The 14,358-nt window shown below is 39.1% G+C and overlaps 1 protein-coding gene across 1 annotated transcript in view; it reads right to left on the reverse strand.

The window, feature by feature from the left end:
- pkd1a (polycystic kidney disease 1a) overlaps nt 1–14,358 on the reverse strand; it is a 79,889-nt gene that overhangs the window by 51,799 nt on the left and 13,732 nt on the right. The window contains exons 2-8 of the mRNA XM_079264602.1: nt 6,921–6,992; nt 5,858–5,926; nt 4,820–4,891; nt 3,977–4,140; nt 2,911–3,158; nt 2,196–2,456; nt 1,880–2,048 (exon numbers count right to left, since the gene is read on the reverse strand). Of these exons, the coding sequence (XP_079120728.1) occupies nt 1,880–2,048; nt 2,196–2,456; nt 2,911–3,158; nt 3,977–4,140; nt 4,820–4,891; nt 5,858–5,926; nt 6,921–6,992 (1,055 nt within the window). The remainder of the gene's footprint in view (nt 1–1,879; nt 2,049–2,195; nt 2,457–2,910; nt 3,159–3,976; nt 4,141–4,819; nt 4,892–5,857; nt 5,927–6,920; nt 6,993–14,358) is intronic.

A 14,358-nucleotide genomic window follows, 5' to 3' on the forward strand; every position in this document is an offset into this window, starting at 1 on the left:
CATGCACAGTGTCTCTGTGTCTCCTAAAGCCACCAGCTTTTTGTACAAACTAATCTCACAGCATCTCAAAGAAACAAACCGCGTACAGATCTAGCACGCAAGATTTATCAAGTTATTACAGAGGAGTTGCCCGATGACAACTGGAAAGGGGAAATAAAGCACAACATGGAGGAAACAAGGGAATAATTACTGCATAACTGAGGCTTGGCTAGCATGTCACTCGACTGAAAGAGAGATTAAAGAGGCTCAGACTTTAAGAAGCATAAAGTTGGCTGACACCTTAAAAAAAACCAAAACAGCTGTCACTGATATGGCAGGATGAATGTACCACAGACAGATGAGCCCGTTTATGATTATTGCGATTGTTTGGTGTTTTCGCCCTCTCATTGATCCCATCAGCCCTGTTAACACTGAACAGTTCGGTTCGGGTCTGTTTAGTAGAGTTTAGGAAAGGTCCAGCTTGGTTAGGTGAGCATTTCCATGATAAGTCAGTCGCTTATTTGGTATGCAGGGTTTTACTCAAACACCTAGTGTGGCAGCATACTAGTGAGTTACAACAAACACGACGGAGCTAATAATGACAGAATGGCCAGGAATGTTTGTAGCTCCAGAGTTGACCCTGGCTGACTCGTTTTCTTCCATCTCTTTTCATTGTCTAGTGAATGGGGAAGTGAAACAACTGAATTCCTACAGGGAGAAGAGGTGTTTATCTGTCCTCCCATCTACTAACTGTATTGTGTGGTGGCAGTCAGTCCTCTCTAACCATACTAATGGGGCCCAAAAATGGTACGGTTTGCTTTGGTTGTATGTATGTAGCCCTGCTTTCACCAGCGGGTCTGGGTTGGTTTCCACAGAAAAAAAAAGACTGAGACCTGCGCCAGGATATCCAATCCACTCTTCCATTGGGGTCCCAATCTTCCAAAGATGTGGAGCTTGACACACTGCAATCCATTGATTGCTCAAAATGATCATCACTTCCTGTTTGACTTGGTAAATAACAACAAACTGGGAAGAGTGTCAGGTTTAAACACACCATGAATTTTTGGTGTTTGAAGCCACTTGCCAAGAGAAAGAAGAAAATATGCTGGCTGTCCACCATTCTCATCCTTTGTTTCTGTTTTGTTCTTCATCTCTATAATTTAAGAAAAGCGTCGTGCCACTATTTCATAGCTGATGAATCTATTCAGCCCATACCCCTCCTACAAGGTGAGGGCAAAGCTAACTGTGGAAATGCAATGGAGATCAGGGTTTACCAAACCAAAAGTCACAAATCACCCATTTTTATCAGCAAAACTGTGATGAACAGAAGACAGTGCCAGCAGGGAAGCTTATATATACACACATATATTTGTAGCAGATAATAGAAAACATCTGTATTCTGTTTTGTGGGTTAACAGAGTCAAGTGTTTTACTTTAAACACTGCATATTTTCTAATTGCATTTGTAAGAAAACACTAGTTTATGATTCTAGCAAATCTTTGACTGTATTTTTATTTTTATTTCGAAGTGTCCCAGCTTTAATATGGAGCTGTAGATACAGTAGGTGTGATGTTACAATCCAACCCACAGAACTGGAAACTCCCATAGCAATGTTTCTGATTTCTGATTACACAGTTTTGCTATTTTCTTATTAAGACATTAAACACATTCCGAAAATATTTACTGAGGTCACAAATGAAGTTATTTACTCACAAACCTTTAGAGAAAATTACTTGGTTTTTTTTAAACCCAGTAATGATGGATGTGACCTTCTGTTTCCGAGGTAACATCCACCCACAGTAAGATCACATTGAAATATCATCAGCATGACACAAACTCACTCAGTGTTGACAAGCAGTTCTGACTCATCCACCATTTCTAAGTAACTGAAGTAATTTACCTTCAGAAACCTGGACTCCGTCCTTTGTTATCATCCAGTCAACATCCAAACCAACACCGCCCCAACTAACAAGTGTGACCTCGATACTTTTATTTGCCACAGCAAGCGGTGGGCAATGCAGCTCCAGTTTGGGAGGAAGACTCACAGTCACCTCTGTCCGTGTTGACACCTGCACATATTACACTGAAAGTTAGACCCGAATCCTTAAGAAAAGAGGAAAAAACGTGCATATCTAAAGATAAATAAAGACGTACAGCAGTATTTATATAAATAAGTAAAAAAAAAAAAAAAAAAATCCAAATCTTTTGTCTTTTACCTCCTTGTGTCCAGCCCAGGCCTTCAAACTAACTGCATAACGTCCCGGAAGCCCATATTTGTGAGCTGTTTTGGTGATCCCTTCCCCTGTAGCATTGACCCGATGTGAAAGGTCACCAAAGTCCCAGGAAAGCATCACAGGCGTGACGGAGGCAGCGGCAGAGTAAAGGATGCGGTCATGAACGCTTTGCACTGGGAGGGGTGTCACTGAGACCGAGAACTCCACCGCAAACACATCGCGGGCCAGAGTCCACCCACAATCCTGTCAATGAGAGGAAAGAATGCAAGGAGGTGGAGGGTTCGGTGTCAATACGCACAAGTATTTAGAAGTAAAATAAAGTAATTTTACTGTTACTGCGAGGATATTTGTGGTTTTACTATTGTTTCTATGGTTTTAAATCTAACAGGAATTAGTCGTATAAACGTTTCCAAATTTAAGATAAGCAAATGTAGACTTTTCTTTCAGAGCTCAGGATCATTTTTATTAAAATTCTTTTGCTTTACTCCTTAAAGTACCTAAATCTGATAATATCAGAGATTATTGGGAATGCCACAGAAGACACAGTAGCTGAAGGAAACTCTTGCAAGTTTCTCCTTGTTGTGTAACGACTGACTTTATGAGGCGGCAGAAGTATTTATATGCAGTTCATACAAGTACTGCAGGCTAGGAAGTGAATACAGTGAGGAATGAAGATCTCATTGCATGCGATGCATACCGTCATAACATGGCGTTCCGTACAGGCAGCCGAACATTGAGATTCGCTGATGAGGTTGGGCTCGTTGTTCGTGCTGCAGAGACACTCATGCCTCTCCCCCAAGCCCCCGTAGAGGTGTGATAAACCAAAACACATGCTGTTGCACTGTTCACGTGTGAAGTTTCCTGGGCTGGAATAAGTGAAGATAACAAGCTCACTTCGTCCTCCTCCACTGCTGTTGTCCTCAAGACAAGCAGCATAGCTTGGACCTGAGGCAGAGACAGAGGATTTAATGTTCAAAAGATTTAAAAGTATCAGACCATCATCATCATAACCCCCCCCCCCCCCCCCCCCCCCCCCAAGCCAGTAAATAAATTCAGAGAATAGTCTACTTTTCTAATACTGTCACAACACTATATGATAGTCATTTGAAGCTAGGTGTGCCGTCATTCTTTAAGGTGCCACTTAGTGAATATCTCACACCCTTTCAAGGCATTGTATTATAAGCCGACTGAAGAAAAATAAACTTTGCTGCTTCCATTGGCTCTGTTTTTGGGATTTAAATCTTTTGAGACCAGATTAGGACAGGCGGCTAAATACACCAAGCACGGGACAATCATCAGGCAGAGCAAGGCTGGACGCCCTTCTCTTGCAAAAGGAGGATTGAAAAGTTTATCTAGCTTTTTTCTTTTGCTGGTGTTTTTTTTTTTTTTTGTGTTTCTTTTTTTTCGGGGGGGGGGGTATGATTTTTCCTGCCTAAAGTAACTTAAAAAAAAAAACAAAAAAACAAAGTATATATAAACACTAAACAAGGCACACCATGGATGTGTTTCCAGTTGATCACAAAGCCAATTCAGAGACAAACCAGCAGCACACCATGCCAATTCACCTTTTCAGTCCTTTAACCAAACATGCATGTTTTCAGGTTGTGGGAGGAATTTAGGAATACAGGGCGAGAACCCGTACAAGCACGTAAGCTGATTAAACCTGACAAATAACCACAAAAGAATTTCTTTTTATGTCGCACATGAAGCTAAAAGTGCAGAATGTCGTGACCTGTATGAGTGTCATTCATCTGCTTTCTTACCGCAGGTCAGCAGGCTGACATTAAGCAAAGGTTTGTTTTGGAGCTCAGACGGGTTCTTGCAGAGCATGGCATGAGGGCGTCTAACTTGCACCCCTTTCTGTTGGAGCCATCTCACCAATCGGACCAGCTCACATTTGCAGTCAAAGGGATTATTACTGAGATCGCTGGAGGAAAGAACGGCACACAGGTTAGCTGCAGGGGCAGATAAAGGAATTAAACAAAACTGGTGAGCATTTTAATAAATAAACAGCTTCCTTTCCTCAGTCACACCTAACCAGCCTGACAACCCATCCCAACTGTGTGTGTGCTGGTGAGGGTAACTGGGCCCCAACTCATCAGGTGTCAAGTCTCAGGATGTCTGTGTCTCCTCCAATTCTGATCCCTGGCCTACCACACTCTGCTGTGGCCACAATTGGCAACAGTGTTTGGTCCACTTGTCTCAGATGAGACAATGTAGGTAATTTTGAGACACACAAACCAGTTGGTGCAGAATACCAAGACCGCGTGAAGAGACATAGGCAAACACTAGCTTGCTGAAAATGTCTGGTTTTACGTCAGAATGCACCACATAGTATTACAACAAGCTCAGCTAAAGCGAATTGTATTGTTAGTTTGAATAATTTTTTAAAAAAAGGGCACATGAAAATATGTACATCTTCACATGTGGCAGATGGAACAAGGTGCAGAACAGAGCTGATAGTGAAAAGAAAGAAAGGCGAGAGGAAACAGTTTCAGATTAAACTTTTGCTGTTTGATTTAGATGCTGTTTCACATTTTTGTCATTGCTGAAAAGAAAAAGCGATTGAAAGACACAGAGAGAGAAAATAAATACCGATCACTTACATTTGAGATAAATTACTGAGTTTGTCGCGTATTCTTTCTTCTATGGTGCTGATTTGGTTGTCGCTCAGATCTCTGGTGGTGGGAAAACAAAGACACAAATCACTGCTGACATTGAAAGAAATAAAACTTTTTTTTTTTTTTAACTGCACTAATTTCACTGTTGTCAATTTTTTGAGGAGGACAAGATTTACACCATGTTGTCTGGGTTTGTCACCGACTAAAAATTCTAGGAAAAATTTACGTGTCAGTTGATGATTATGCAGGAAAGGTTTTGATGTTTTATTTGCACTATAATTTTAGTTGCACAAACGCAAAAGACTGTCATATTTGCATTTGTCAAAGTCAAGTATTCTCAAGTCATTACACATAAGAAATGGCTTGTATAACCCATCACTGCACATTAACCTAAAACATTAAACTAAAACATTATCTAAATCCTGACAATCTAACATTGTTATGCATCTCCCCATGTTTTATTGTCTTCATCCGTCTGGCTCATTTCTATGTGTCTCACTTTCTTTCTCCTTTCCTCCCCTTCTCCTTCTCCATTCGTGTCTCCTTGTTCCCTCCTCCCTCCTCTCTCCAGAAAGCTACATAATGGGGCCGTTGTGTGGTGGTTTGGAAAGAACTGATGGAAACCATCAGAGTCCTCTCTCATCACACACACATGCACATAAACATGTGCTTAAACGCCCATTCAATGAGTGGAAGAAGTAAGGTAATGGATGAAGGACGGGGAAATGAACAGATGAATAGGGGGAGGTAGTGGGAGCCCAGAGCAGCAAGCTGTAATTGAACTTAATCATACTTTGATTAGTGTGTGTGCATCATAGGTACGTGTGTGCAGGCAGTATGTGAGGCTTTTTGTTTTATGCTCTCTGGTCTAGCTAGCCAGTGTGCTCTTGGGATTTCTGCCTACTTAAATCCAGACTAAACCAAGTCTTTCTATCCTCTTTCCTCCTTTTATCTTCCTCATTGTAATTTTCTTTCAACGTGAGGATTGACAGGTCAATATCGCCCTTTGAATTCTTTACTCACAGGACTAAAAGGGACCCGCAGCAGAAGACGCCTCTGGAGAGAACATTGATCTTGTTCCCTTGAAGGTACCTGACAAACACACGCATATTTACATAGGTAAGCAATCATATACACAAACAGACATGCAGAAAGACAGACAGATATAGTACGGAATCTTTCAAATGAGATTAGTATTGTATGCTGTCTTACAGTTGCGAGTGGGAGGCAGTATTATGGTACGGGACCATCAGGGATGGAACAATTCTATCACAGGAATGAGATTAAATTTATCCAAACTGATCAGCACTAATGTCCCAGACTGATTAACAGGTAATGAATTTTGAGTTGCAGACAGTATTGTCCAAGGTCACACCAGATGCTGAAAGAAATCTTTCACTATGCTTTTGCCACTCAGGCATGAGACATGTGATCGTTTTCCTCTAGACAAATGTTCAAGGTAATTTTTATCTCCCATTTAATCCATTCAAAACAAACAGCCTTCTAAAACCATTTGAAACCACTTGAGAAGCGCAGGCTTTGGCTTTTATAACCAATTACTGACTTTACCTTCCTTTTTATTATGTTTTTCTTTCAAAATGATTACATCTTAAGTGTCTAACATTTTAATGTGATGTGTAGAGGCCTGAAAATGGTAAGATTTTAGACTTTACTTACATAGGAAAAAAATTGAAAAGGTTCACAAAAAAGAAGAATGACGAACAGACCAATTTTAGACCATCTCTGAATTGTTTCCATAATAAACTTCAGTTTCAGTTTTAATCAGTTTATTTTCTTTCTTCCAAACACATTTAGCTTATTAAAAACAACACAAAGCTATGCATACAAATGTGCCCTCTACATACATACACACACACTATATATATATATATATATATATATATATATATATATATATATATATATATATATATTTATATATATATATATATATATATATATATACACACACACACACACATATATATATATAAACACACACACACACACCGAAACATGTATGAGGTCAATTAATCAATTAGTTGATTAAGTCGATTAATGTTCCGGCCCTACTCTGTTTACTTACAGCTCTTGGAGGCCTGTGAGACGTTCTAGCAGGCTGGTATCAAGGGAGGAGATGCGGTTCTTGGACAGATCTCTGTGGGAACAAACCAACACATCCACATCTAAAATTAATGTGGGAACAAGATGATGCCATACACACACTAACACAAACACAGTCTCATGACAGAGAGACAGAGAGAGAGAGAGAGAGAGAGAGAGAGAGAGAGAGAGAGAGAGAGAGAGAGAGAGACTGAAATGTGGGTCATTCCAAAATAGATGGAGATAAATACAATAAGAAACACATATGTGCCAAAGAACACAGTAAGAGCAACTCTGTAACATCCTTCAATGCAGGTGTTGTCCAGGAAAATGTTTGGGTATCGTGATAGGATGTTAGTAACACAGAAAATGGCACGGTGTCCACCAAACATTCAGATTAGCTTCTTCTGTGAAGTCATGAACACAAAACCAATTCCGCAATTGTTTTAGAAGTTCAGTGCAGCACTAACATGTAAAAAAAAAAAAATAAAAAAATAAAAGTCTTATTCTAACTGCCTGTAAATATGACTGATAGTTTCACTTGGAAGTGTTACTGAGGTTAATTTTAATGCGCGATAATCCCTGTGTGTTGATAGACTATGAAGCAAAAGCGGAATAACTGGACTAAAGAGAAAATAATACAAAAGGTCACCAGCTTACATGCATAAATTCATCTGTTACATTTTGTATCATGCTTTAAAACACCAAATGTCAGGCTGATTACTGATTTATCTGCTCTATCCTCTACTGCTCCTCTGCACTGCACCGAAACAAAATCTCGCCACTACACTTCCACACATTCTTCATTCTTATCAGTGACAAGCAGAGTAGAAGGAAAAAAAACAGCAAACTCAGTTGAGTTCAGCACAGAAATTAACATAATTCAAGAATCTTACCATTACTATGAAGTTTTAAGCAGATCCATATTTTTTAAAGCTTCAATATTTTAAAATTGATGTGGTATAAAATCATACATGCATTAATACCCAAATCCGCAACAGTCCCAGTCTGCTTTCAGACTCATCATGAACTACACTGATTTTATAGATTACTAGTAACTCTAAAAAATAACATGTTATTGTTGTTGTGCTGTTTGTTAAATACTTATTTCATAACATCTTTTTATCACTGCATTTTTATAGGCATGTTCTTTGGTTTAAAGTTAAAGTCTAAATGAAGAACGCGCAAGTCAACAATATTCTACATGCATAAATATTTATTGTCATACTAGATGCTCAGATTGCCAAATCTTTTTTTTTTTTTTTAAACTTCTCATGAACATATGCACATGCAAAATGCAACATGTGAAAGGAAACAGGACAGTAAAGTACCTGAGTATGAGCTGGGGTCCTGAATAGACAAGCATGAGAAGTGCCAGATGAAACAAACACGAGTTATATTAAAGTTTGTTGCCACAACTCGGCTGTCTTACAAATGCAAACTGCTTTAATGATTCATGCAAAACGTAACGTTAGACAGGACGACTGTAGCAGATTGTCATGTTATTCATGTGGGGACATCTGTTTACTCTGTTGGGTAACAACACCTCCCTGCACTCTGGAGGAGCTCTAAGCAGTCAGTTAGGCTTTAAGTATACTTATTGGTTTTCATGAAATGCCAAACAATGTGGAAATAAGACTTAGATGAGACATGAATTTATATGCAAATTCATTTTCATTCTGAAAGATCTGCCGCCTGGTTTTCATCCTTTATTCTATTCTCTGAAAAAGAAAGAGATGTCTCCCATCAAAATTCATCATTTTATAACTCAACATCATTTGAATCACAAATGCAGTAAGGATCCTGATTGGCTGCAAGTGTCTGATACTGACAAGCTTCTTGATGTCATTGATCGCATAAAGCATGACTGCCTTGATAAGAATTTGTGAGTAATTTGTGATGAACAAATATTAGCGGGTGTTTTTAATGGCTATAATCTCATCACATGTAAACCTATTTTTCTGCTCATTAAACTATTTTTTACCTTTTATCACTGCTGTCAAGGTCATGTATTGGAAGCGTCCATCTGTCTGTCTGTTAACAGCATAACTCCAGAAGTTAAGGATGGATTTTCATAACATCAGAAAATCTCAGAAATAAGGTAAAAGTGATGAAATTATTGCCTGGATTCCAATTTTTTAAAGGATTCTTTGAAATAGGGAGATGAGGATAAATTTGCCACTTTTAAATAAAAATTGCCTGCAATCATTGGCAAAAATAAGAAATTATAATGGCTTGGCAGAGGTCTGCACTCTCTGATGTCTCTTTTTCAGTGATGAAACCCTGAATTATCAGACCAATATTAATAAATATTAATACATATGTATTACAGGGGTTTAATTTCAGTAATGAAGCTAATGTGAAATTATCTGTAAAAAGGCTGGAAAAAACACTTTCCACTGAGGGTTCATGTGATCAGTCATCAAACTAATCAAGTAGGCTGGTTTGCTTGCGTAGTGGAAAATGCTGCACAAGCTGCTAAACATAAAGGGAAAATTCTTCACATCTTCTACACAACACATTGAGAAAACGATGTGCAAGAAAGAAATATTCTGGTTATTCCTGCCAGAAGCCATCAACAACCAGAACAAAACATATACACCAACAAAAAAATGAGTTAAGTCAAAAACAATCAAACAAAAGAAAAGAGGCAAACTATATATATATATATATATATATATATATATATATATATATATATATATATATATTTTTTTTTTTTTTTTTTTTTTTAATGAAGGCATTTTCCTTTCACTTCAATGTACAATTACTCTTTTGAATAAAAAAAATACATAATGGAACGACAATAATCACTTTGTTTTCTGGTATTCTGTGTTTCTTTAATATTATAAAAGTAATTTTAAGAAGATCTAAACAATTGGTCTGTTTGTCATTCTTTTTTAAAAAAACAATACCATAACACTCAAGAAACAACTTTTATTTATTGCTCTGATCATAAATTTGAACAATAGTGAAGAAATCAATTGTCTAAAATGTAGAAACATCGAAAACATATTTCTGAATCAATACCTGAAATCTAAAAATAGAAGAAAAAAGAAGAAAAAATGTCAAATTTAAAGCAATACTATAGAAGAAAAACAGACAATCAATATTATCTTTACTCATTTTTTTATGGTATTGTGAAATTGTATCATGCTTAAAGGTAATAAGTATAATTTATATGGAGCAAAAATTACAAACACAGTAATATATGTATATATACATATATAAATATATTCTATATTTTTATATATATATATATATATATATATATATATATATATATATATATGTATAATAAATAATATTCTTTAAAAAACATGTTTTGCAGACTTGAAACTAATAGAAACTGAATAAACTGTCAGGTATATTGTATCACAAGAAGGGAGAGAGACTGTTCAGAAATACTCTGAAGCCATAAAATAGTCAAATAAAGAGATAAAGTACAATAAGTGCTGCTGTGAAAGGTGGAAATATGCAACCTTGAAATAAATGATTTGAAGCTGTTTACTTTGACGCAAGCCATGTGAGAAACCAGAGGATATATTTCTAAGGAAGTAAGAAAATTAGACGGAGCTGTGGTGGATTCAGTCTCTCTTTCCTGTAGGATAGCAAAGCCTCAGCTGCACGTGAGAAAGAAGAGCAAAAAAACAAAAAACAAAAACAAATGTGGAGCCAGGAGACAAGAGGCCAAACGCTGCAAGAAGACTAAATGCAACAAGAGACGAGGACGCAGAAAAGCAAGAAACTACATCTAAAAAGCTTTAACTGACTAATTAAGCCAGTGATGCTGCAGAAAGGCTGAAAACACAAACGTCTGCTGCAGGGAACATGTGAGCTGAAGAGTACGAGACCCTCTCACTCCGCTCTGAAAGTCTTTTTATGTGTGTGTGTGTGTGTGTGAGTGTGCTCACAGAGCAGGACGCCCGTTCCCAAAAGGAAACATCTGTACATTCCAGACAAGCTGTGTAAGAAAGATGGAGACTGAGAGGGAAAGAGAGATCTCCTCTGCTAAACCCATCACAGGACGAAGAGGACAGCGGAACGCTCCCACTCATCATTCACACATTAGACCCACACCTCGCCTTATGTAATGCTCACGACAACAATGCCAGGCGTGCGTGCGTGTCTCTCACACCTCACGGTAACACCACACAGACAAGTGAAGATTAAACAGAATGTATGTGTGTGTGTGTGTGTGTGTGTGTGTGTGTGTGTGTTTAACACGACCATATAATCTGACCTCCACCATGCCTATTAGCAACAGACTCCCGTTCTCTCAGCTACCTCCGGACACACATGGCTTTACTTACACACACTCTTGAGGTATAGGCCTGCAAACACACACACACATGCACACACACACACTCACACTTCCACTCAGCACACATATGGTTCTGTTTTGCTAACAGTGTGGCCAGTGATCTAACAGTTCCTTATAAGGCCTGTCTGGTGCCACTTATTCTGAGCTGGGGGATGAAAACGCACACACACACACACACACACACACCCACACACACCAACCTCACTGACTACACTGGGCTCCGTCAAAGAGAGGGACACAGGAGGGGTGGGCCTCTGGAGAAAAACTGAAACTGGGGGGGGGAAAAAAAAAATCTGAAGCAAATGAGAAAATAAGGACATCAACAAGCCAGAATGAAGACTGAAATCATTGTCATCTTTGTGCCATATGAACACAGAAAGCTCCAGATTTTGGTCATTAAAACTGTTCTGTAAGTTGCAGATTGGTATCTGCTGCATCTTGGCAACCAAGTGGCCCAAGTCCCTGTGAGCGAAGGCCAGCGCTCCACTAACCCACTAAACACAGACTCTGTGGTTGCTTTCATCCCTTCCCGATTATTCCGCTGCTCCCTCACTCCTCCACTCACTCCTCCAATCACTTCTCTCCATCTTCTGACTTTGCTTATATTTGAAATCAACAAGCGTCTAAAGGGAAAAGGGAGGCAGGACAAAAGTAAAGGTGGAAAAATATCTGTGGAGGGGTGGAGGTGGGGTTCCAGCAGTGTGCAACACAGGCCAGGTACTGAGAACACTTCCTGCCCCATGGGCTGCCTTACTGGTGGCTGCCAGTTGTGGAAGCTCAGTGCGGGTTGCAACGGAGAGGTATCACAAGTAGCTCAGTGCTTTCTCTAGTGTGTAGAGAATTAAGGGTGTGGAACAGGAAACGGCAAAGAGGAGCCTTTCGATTAAAGAGGTCTTTTGGTCTAAAAAGCTCAACATCTTGCCTCACAAGCTGGCTCTCCTCTCTCTTCCCTTCCTTTTTAGAACATTCTGTCCATTTTTCCAGCTGCTGCTGCCTGGGTTGTCTGGTGTCCAGCTGGCAAGTGAGCGGCAGCTGTGTGCAGCGGTTTAATACACTCACTCGAAAAACGCACACACACAGAAAAAGATCCACACACATACTTTTACATGTGCAAGCTAGCAATGCATTCAAGAGAACAAGTCTGTTTTTCCGCTAAATGAACTGTGTCAGTAACATGTCTATTTTAGTTTTAAACTAACGGCGTGGAGAAAAAACGAAAGGTTTCATGTCAGCAGTAACTTGAGGTGTACATTCAGTGAAAACATCTCACTCAAATCAAAGTCCAAGAAACTGTTATGCTTGGGTCATCTCTCCTACTGCTGTTTGTCCCTAAACGCCCAAAATCTACACCGGGGACATAGAATGAAATACCAGAAATAATAAAATGATAAATATGCCAAAAAAATAAAAATATGAAATATGAAATATGTCAGTCACTTCCACTTATTTGTCTTATTTCCGATGTGAATTGTTGGTTAAGCTAGTATATGTAATGCATGGTAGAAGTGTCCTGTTGTCAGATGGAACTATTCCATCAGCAGCTGAAAAATGTCTCCATTTCATTAGCAAAAGTAAAAAAAAGGTGAGGAAGAATAAATAATGTTGCATGCAGCAGCGTGTAACGACTAAATCTTTGTTGAACAGAAAAGGAGTACTCATAATTCTTCAATTAATTTCTTTGAAAATAAACATTTAAGCACAAATAAAAATAAAAAGGGCAGTTCATTGCATATATCACACTTTACTGGAGTAGACTCACTGAAATGCAGCCAGACTGGATCTGATTTCTGCTCAGCCATTTCTTTAAAAAGGATAAACAAAACTCAAATCAATATCAATCTTCTGCCATCATCTTACATTCATATCACCCAAATTATAAGTGCATCATCAGGGTGGGGTGCATACGTTTAACTGGAAATACCAGCCTCTGCTGGACTCCCTCATCCCTGCAACACCTCAGTAATCACCTCTCTAAATGAGCTATTTTTCCACTCAGACACTCAACTAAGGCTTTTGACTCTGCACAGAACTGGTACCTTAAATTAACTTCAGTTCAAACCTCTAGTGATGAAGACACCTTTGTGCCAAATCTTTATAATGGCCAAGATGTCAATTTGACCATTTATGGTCATAAAGCCTTCATTGTCTGTGACTTTTCCTAAAACTACAATAATTTTCATTTAAATTAGTTTTCATATTTATTATGTCAAGGACAGAGTAAATATGATCATTTTGACATATTTTGACCTCATTGTCACTGTGCAGGTTTTTTGTGCCATTTTATGTTTAGACTCATGGGATTATTCTGTAAAGGGTGGTATGCCGAGATGGATTCATGCTGGATTTTCACATCATACCGGATCTTGTAGGAATAAATGTCCACTTTAAGTGCACTGAAACCCAAACAGCTCAAAGAGGTCTGTGCAGAGGAACGAGCAGCGCAATTTATAAACAGAAATATTATTGCTTTTTCTCCCACCGCTGTTGTTTGCAACAAAAAGGGAGGCAGGCACAAAGGGGTTAAATATAAAAATAACATCTTAAAAGAAACATAAGTATAATGTGTGAAAAGCTATATCATTAATATAGGTGGTGCACAGATGCAGAGGGGTGTAACCAAAGCAGAACAAAACAATAATGTGCCGCGCCTGCAGAAAACCCAGGTGATCTCCGCACCCCTAGCCGGATGGATCGCCTAAGTAGCTGGCAGAACACAACCGGGCCCAGGTGTCGCTTGTGTAACTAATCAGAAGACACCTGCACACACTCAAACAGAAGGCGCTGCTGGGACCGCTGCACAACCTCACGCTGCTGTCCTGTGCAAAGCGGAACATGCACGTTAAAAAAGAAGACAAGAATATGAATACCATCTTGACAAGGGATACTATTCACTGTGAGGCAAAAACAACTATTTAGAAGTCCCAACCAGAGCCGCATGACTGCTACCATTGTTTTAAAGCTGATGCAGCAGGCTTACGGCAGCCTGAGGCTTCCAGCAGTCTGAGCACTCTGCACGTGGACTCCAGCGTCTCCAGCAACACAGAGCTGCCTGTAGAGGTCTGATGGCCTGAAGTGCCTCGGTGAACATGCATGCATA

Source organism: Telmatherina bonti (assembly GCF_933228915.1).
Source record: "Telmatherina bonti genome assembly, chromosome: 3".
NCBI lineage: Eukaryota > Metazoa > Chordata > Actinopteri > Atheriniformes > Telmatherinidae > Telmatherina > Telmatherina bonti.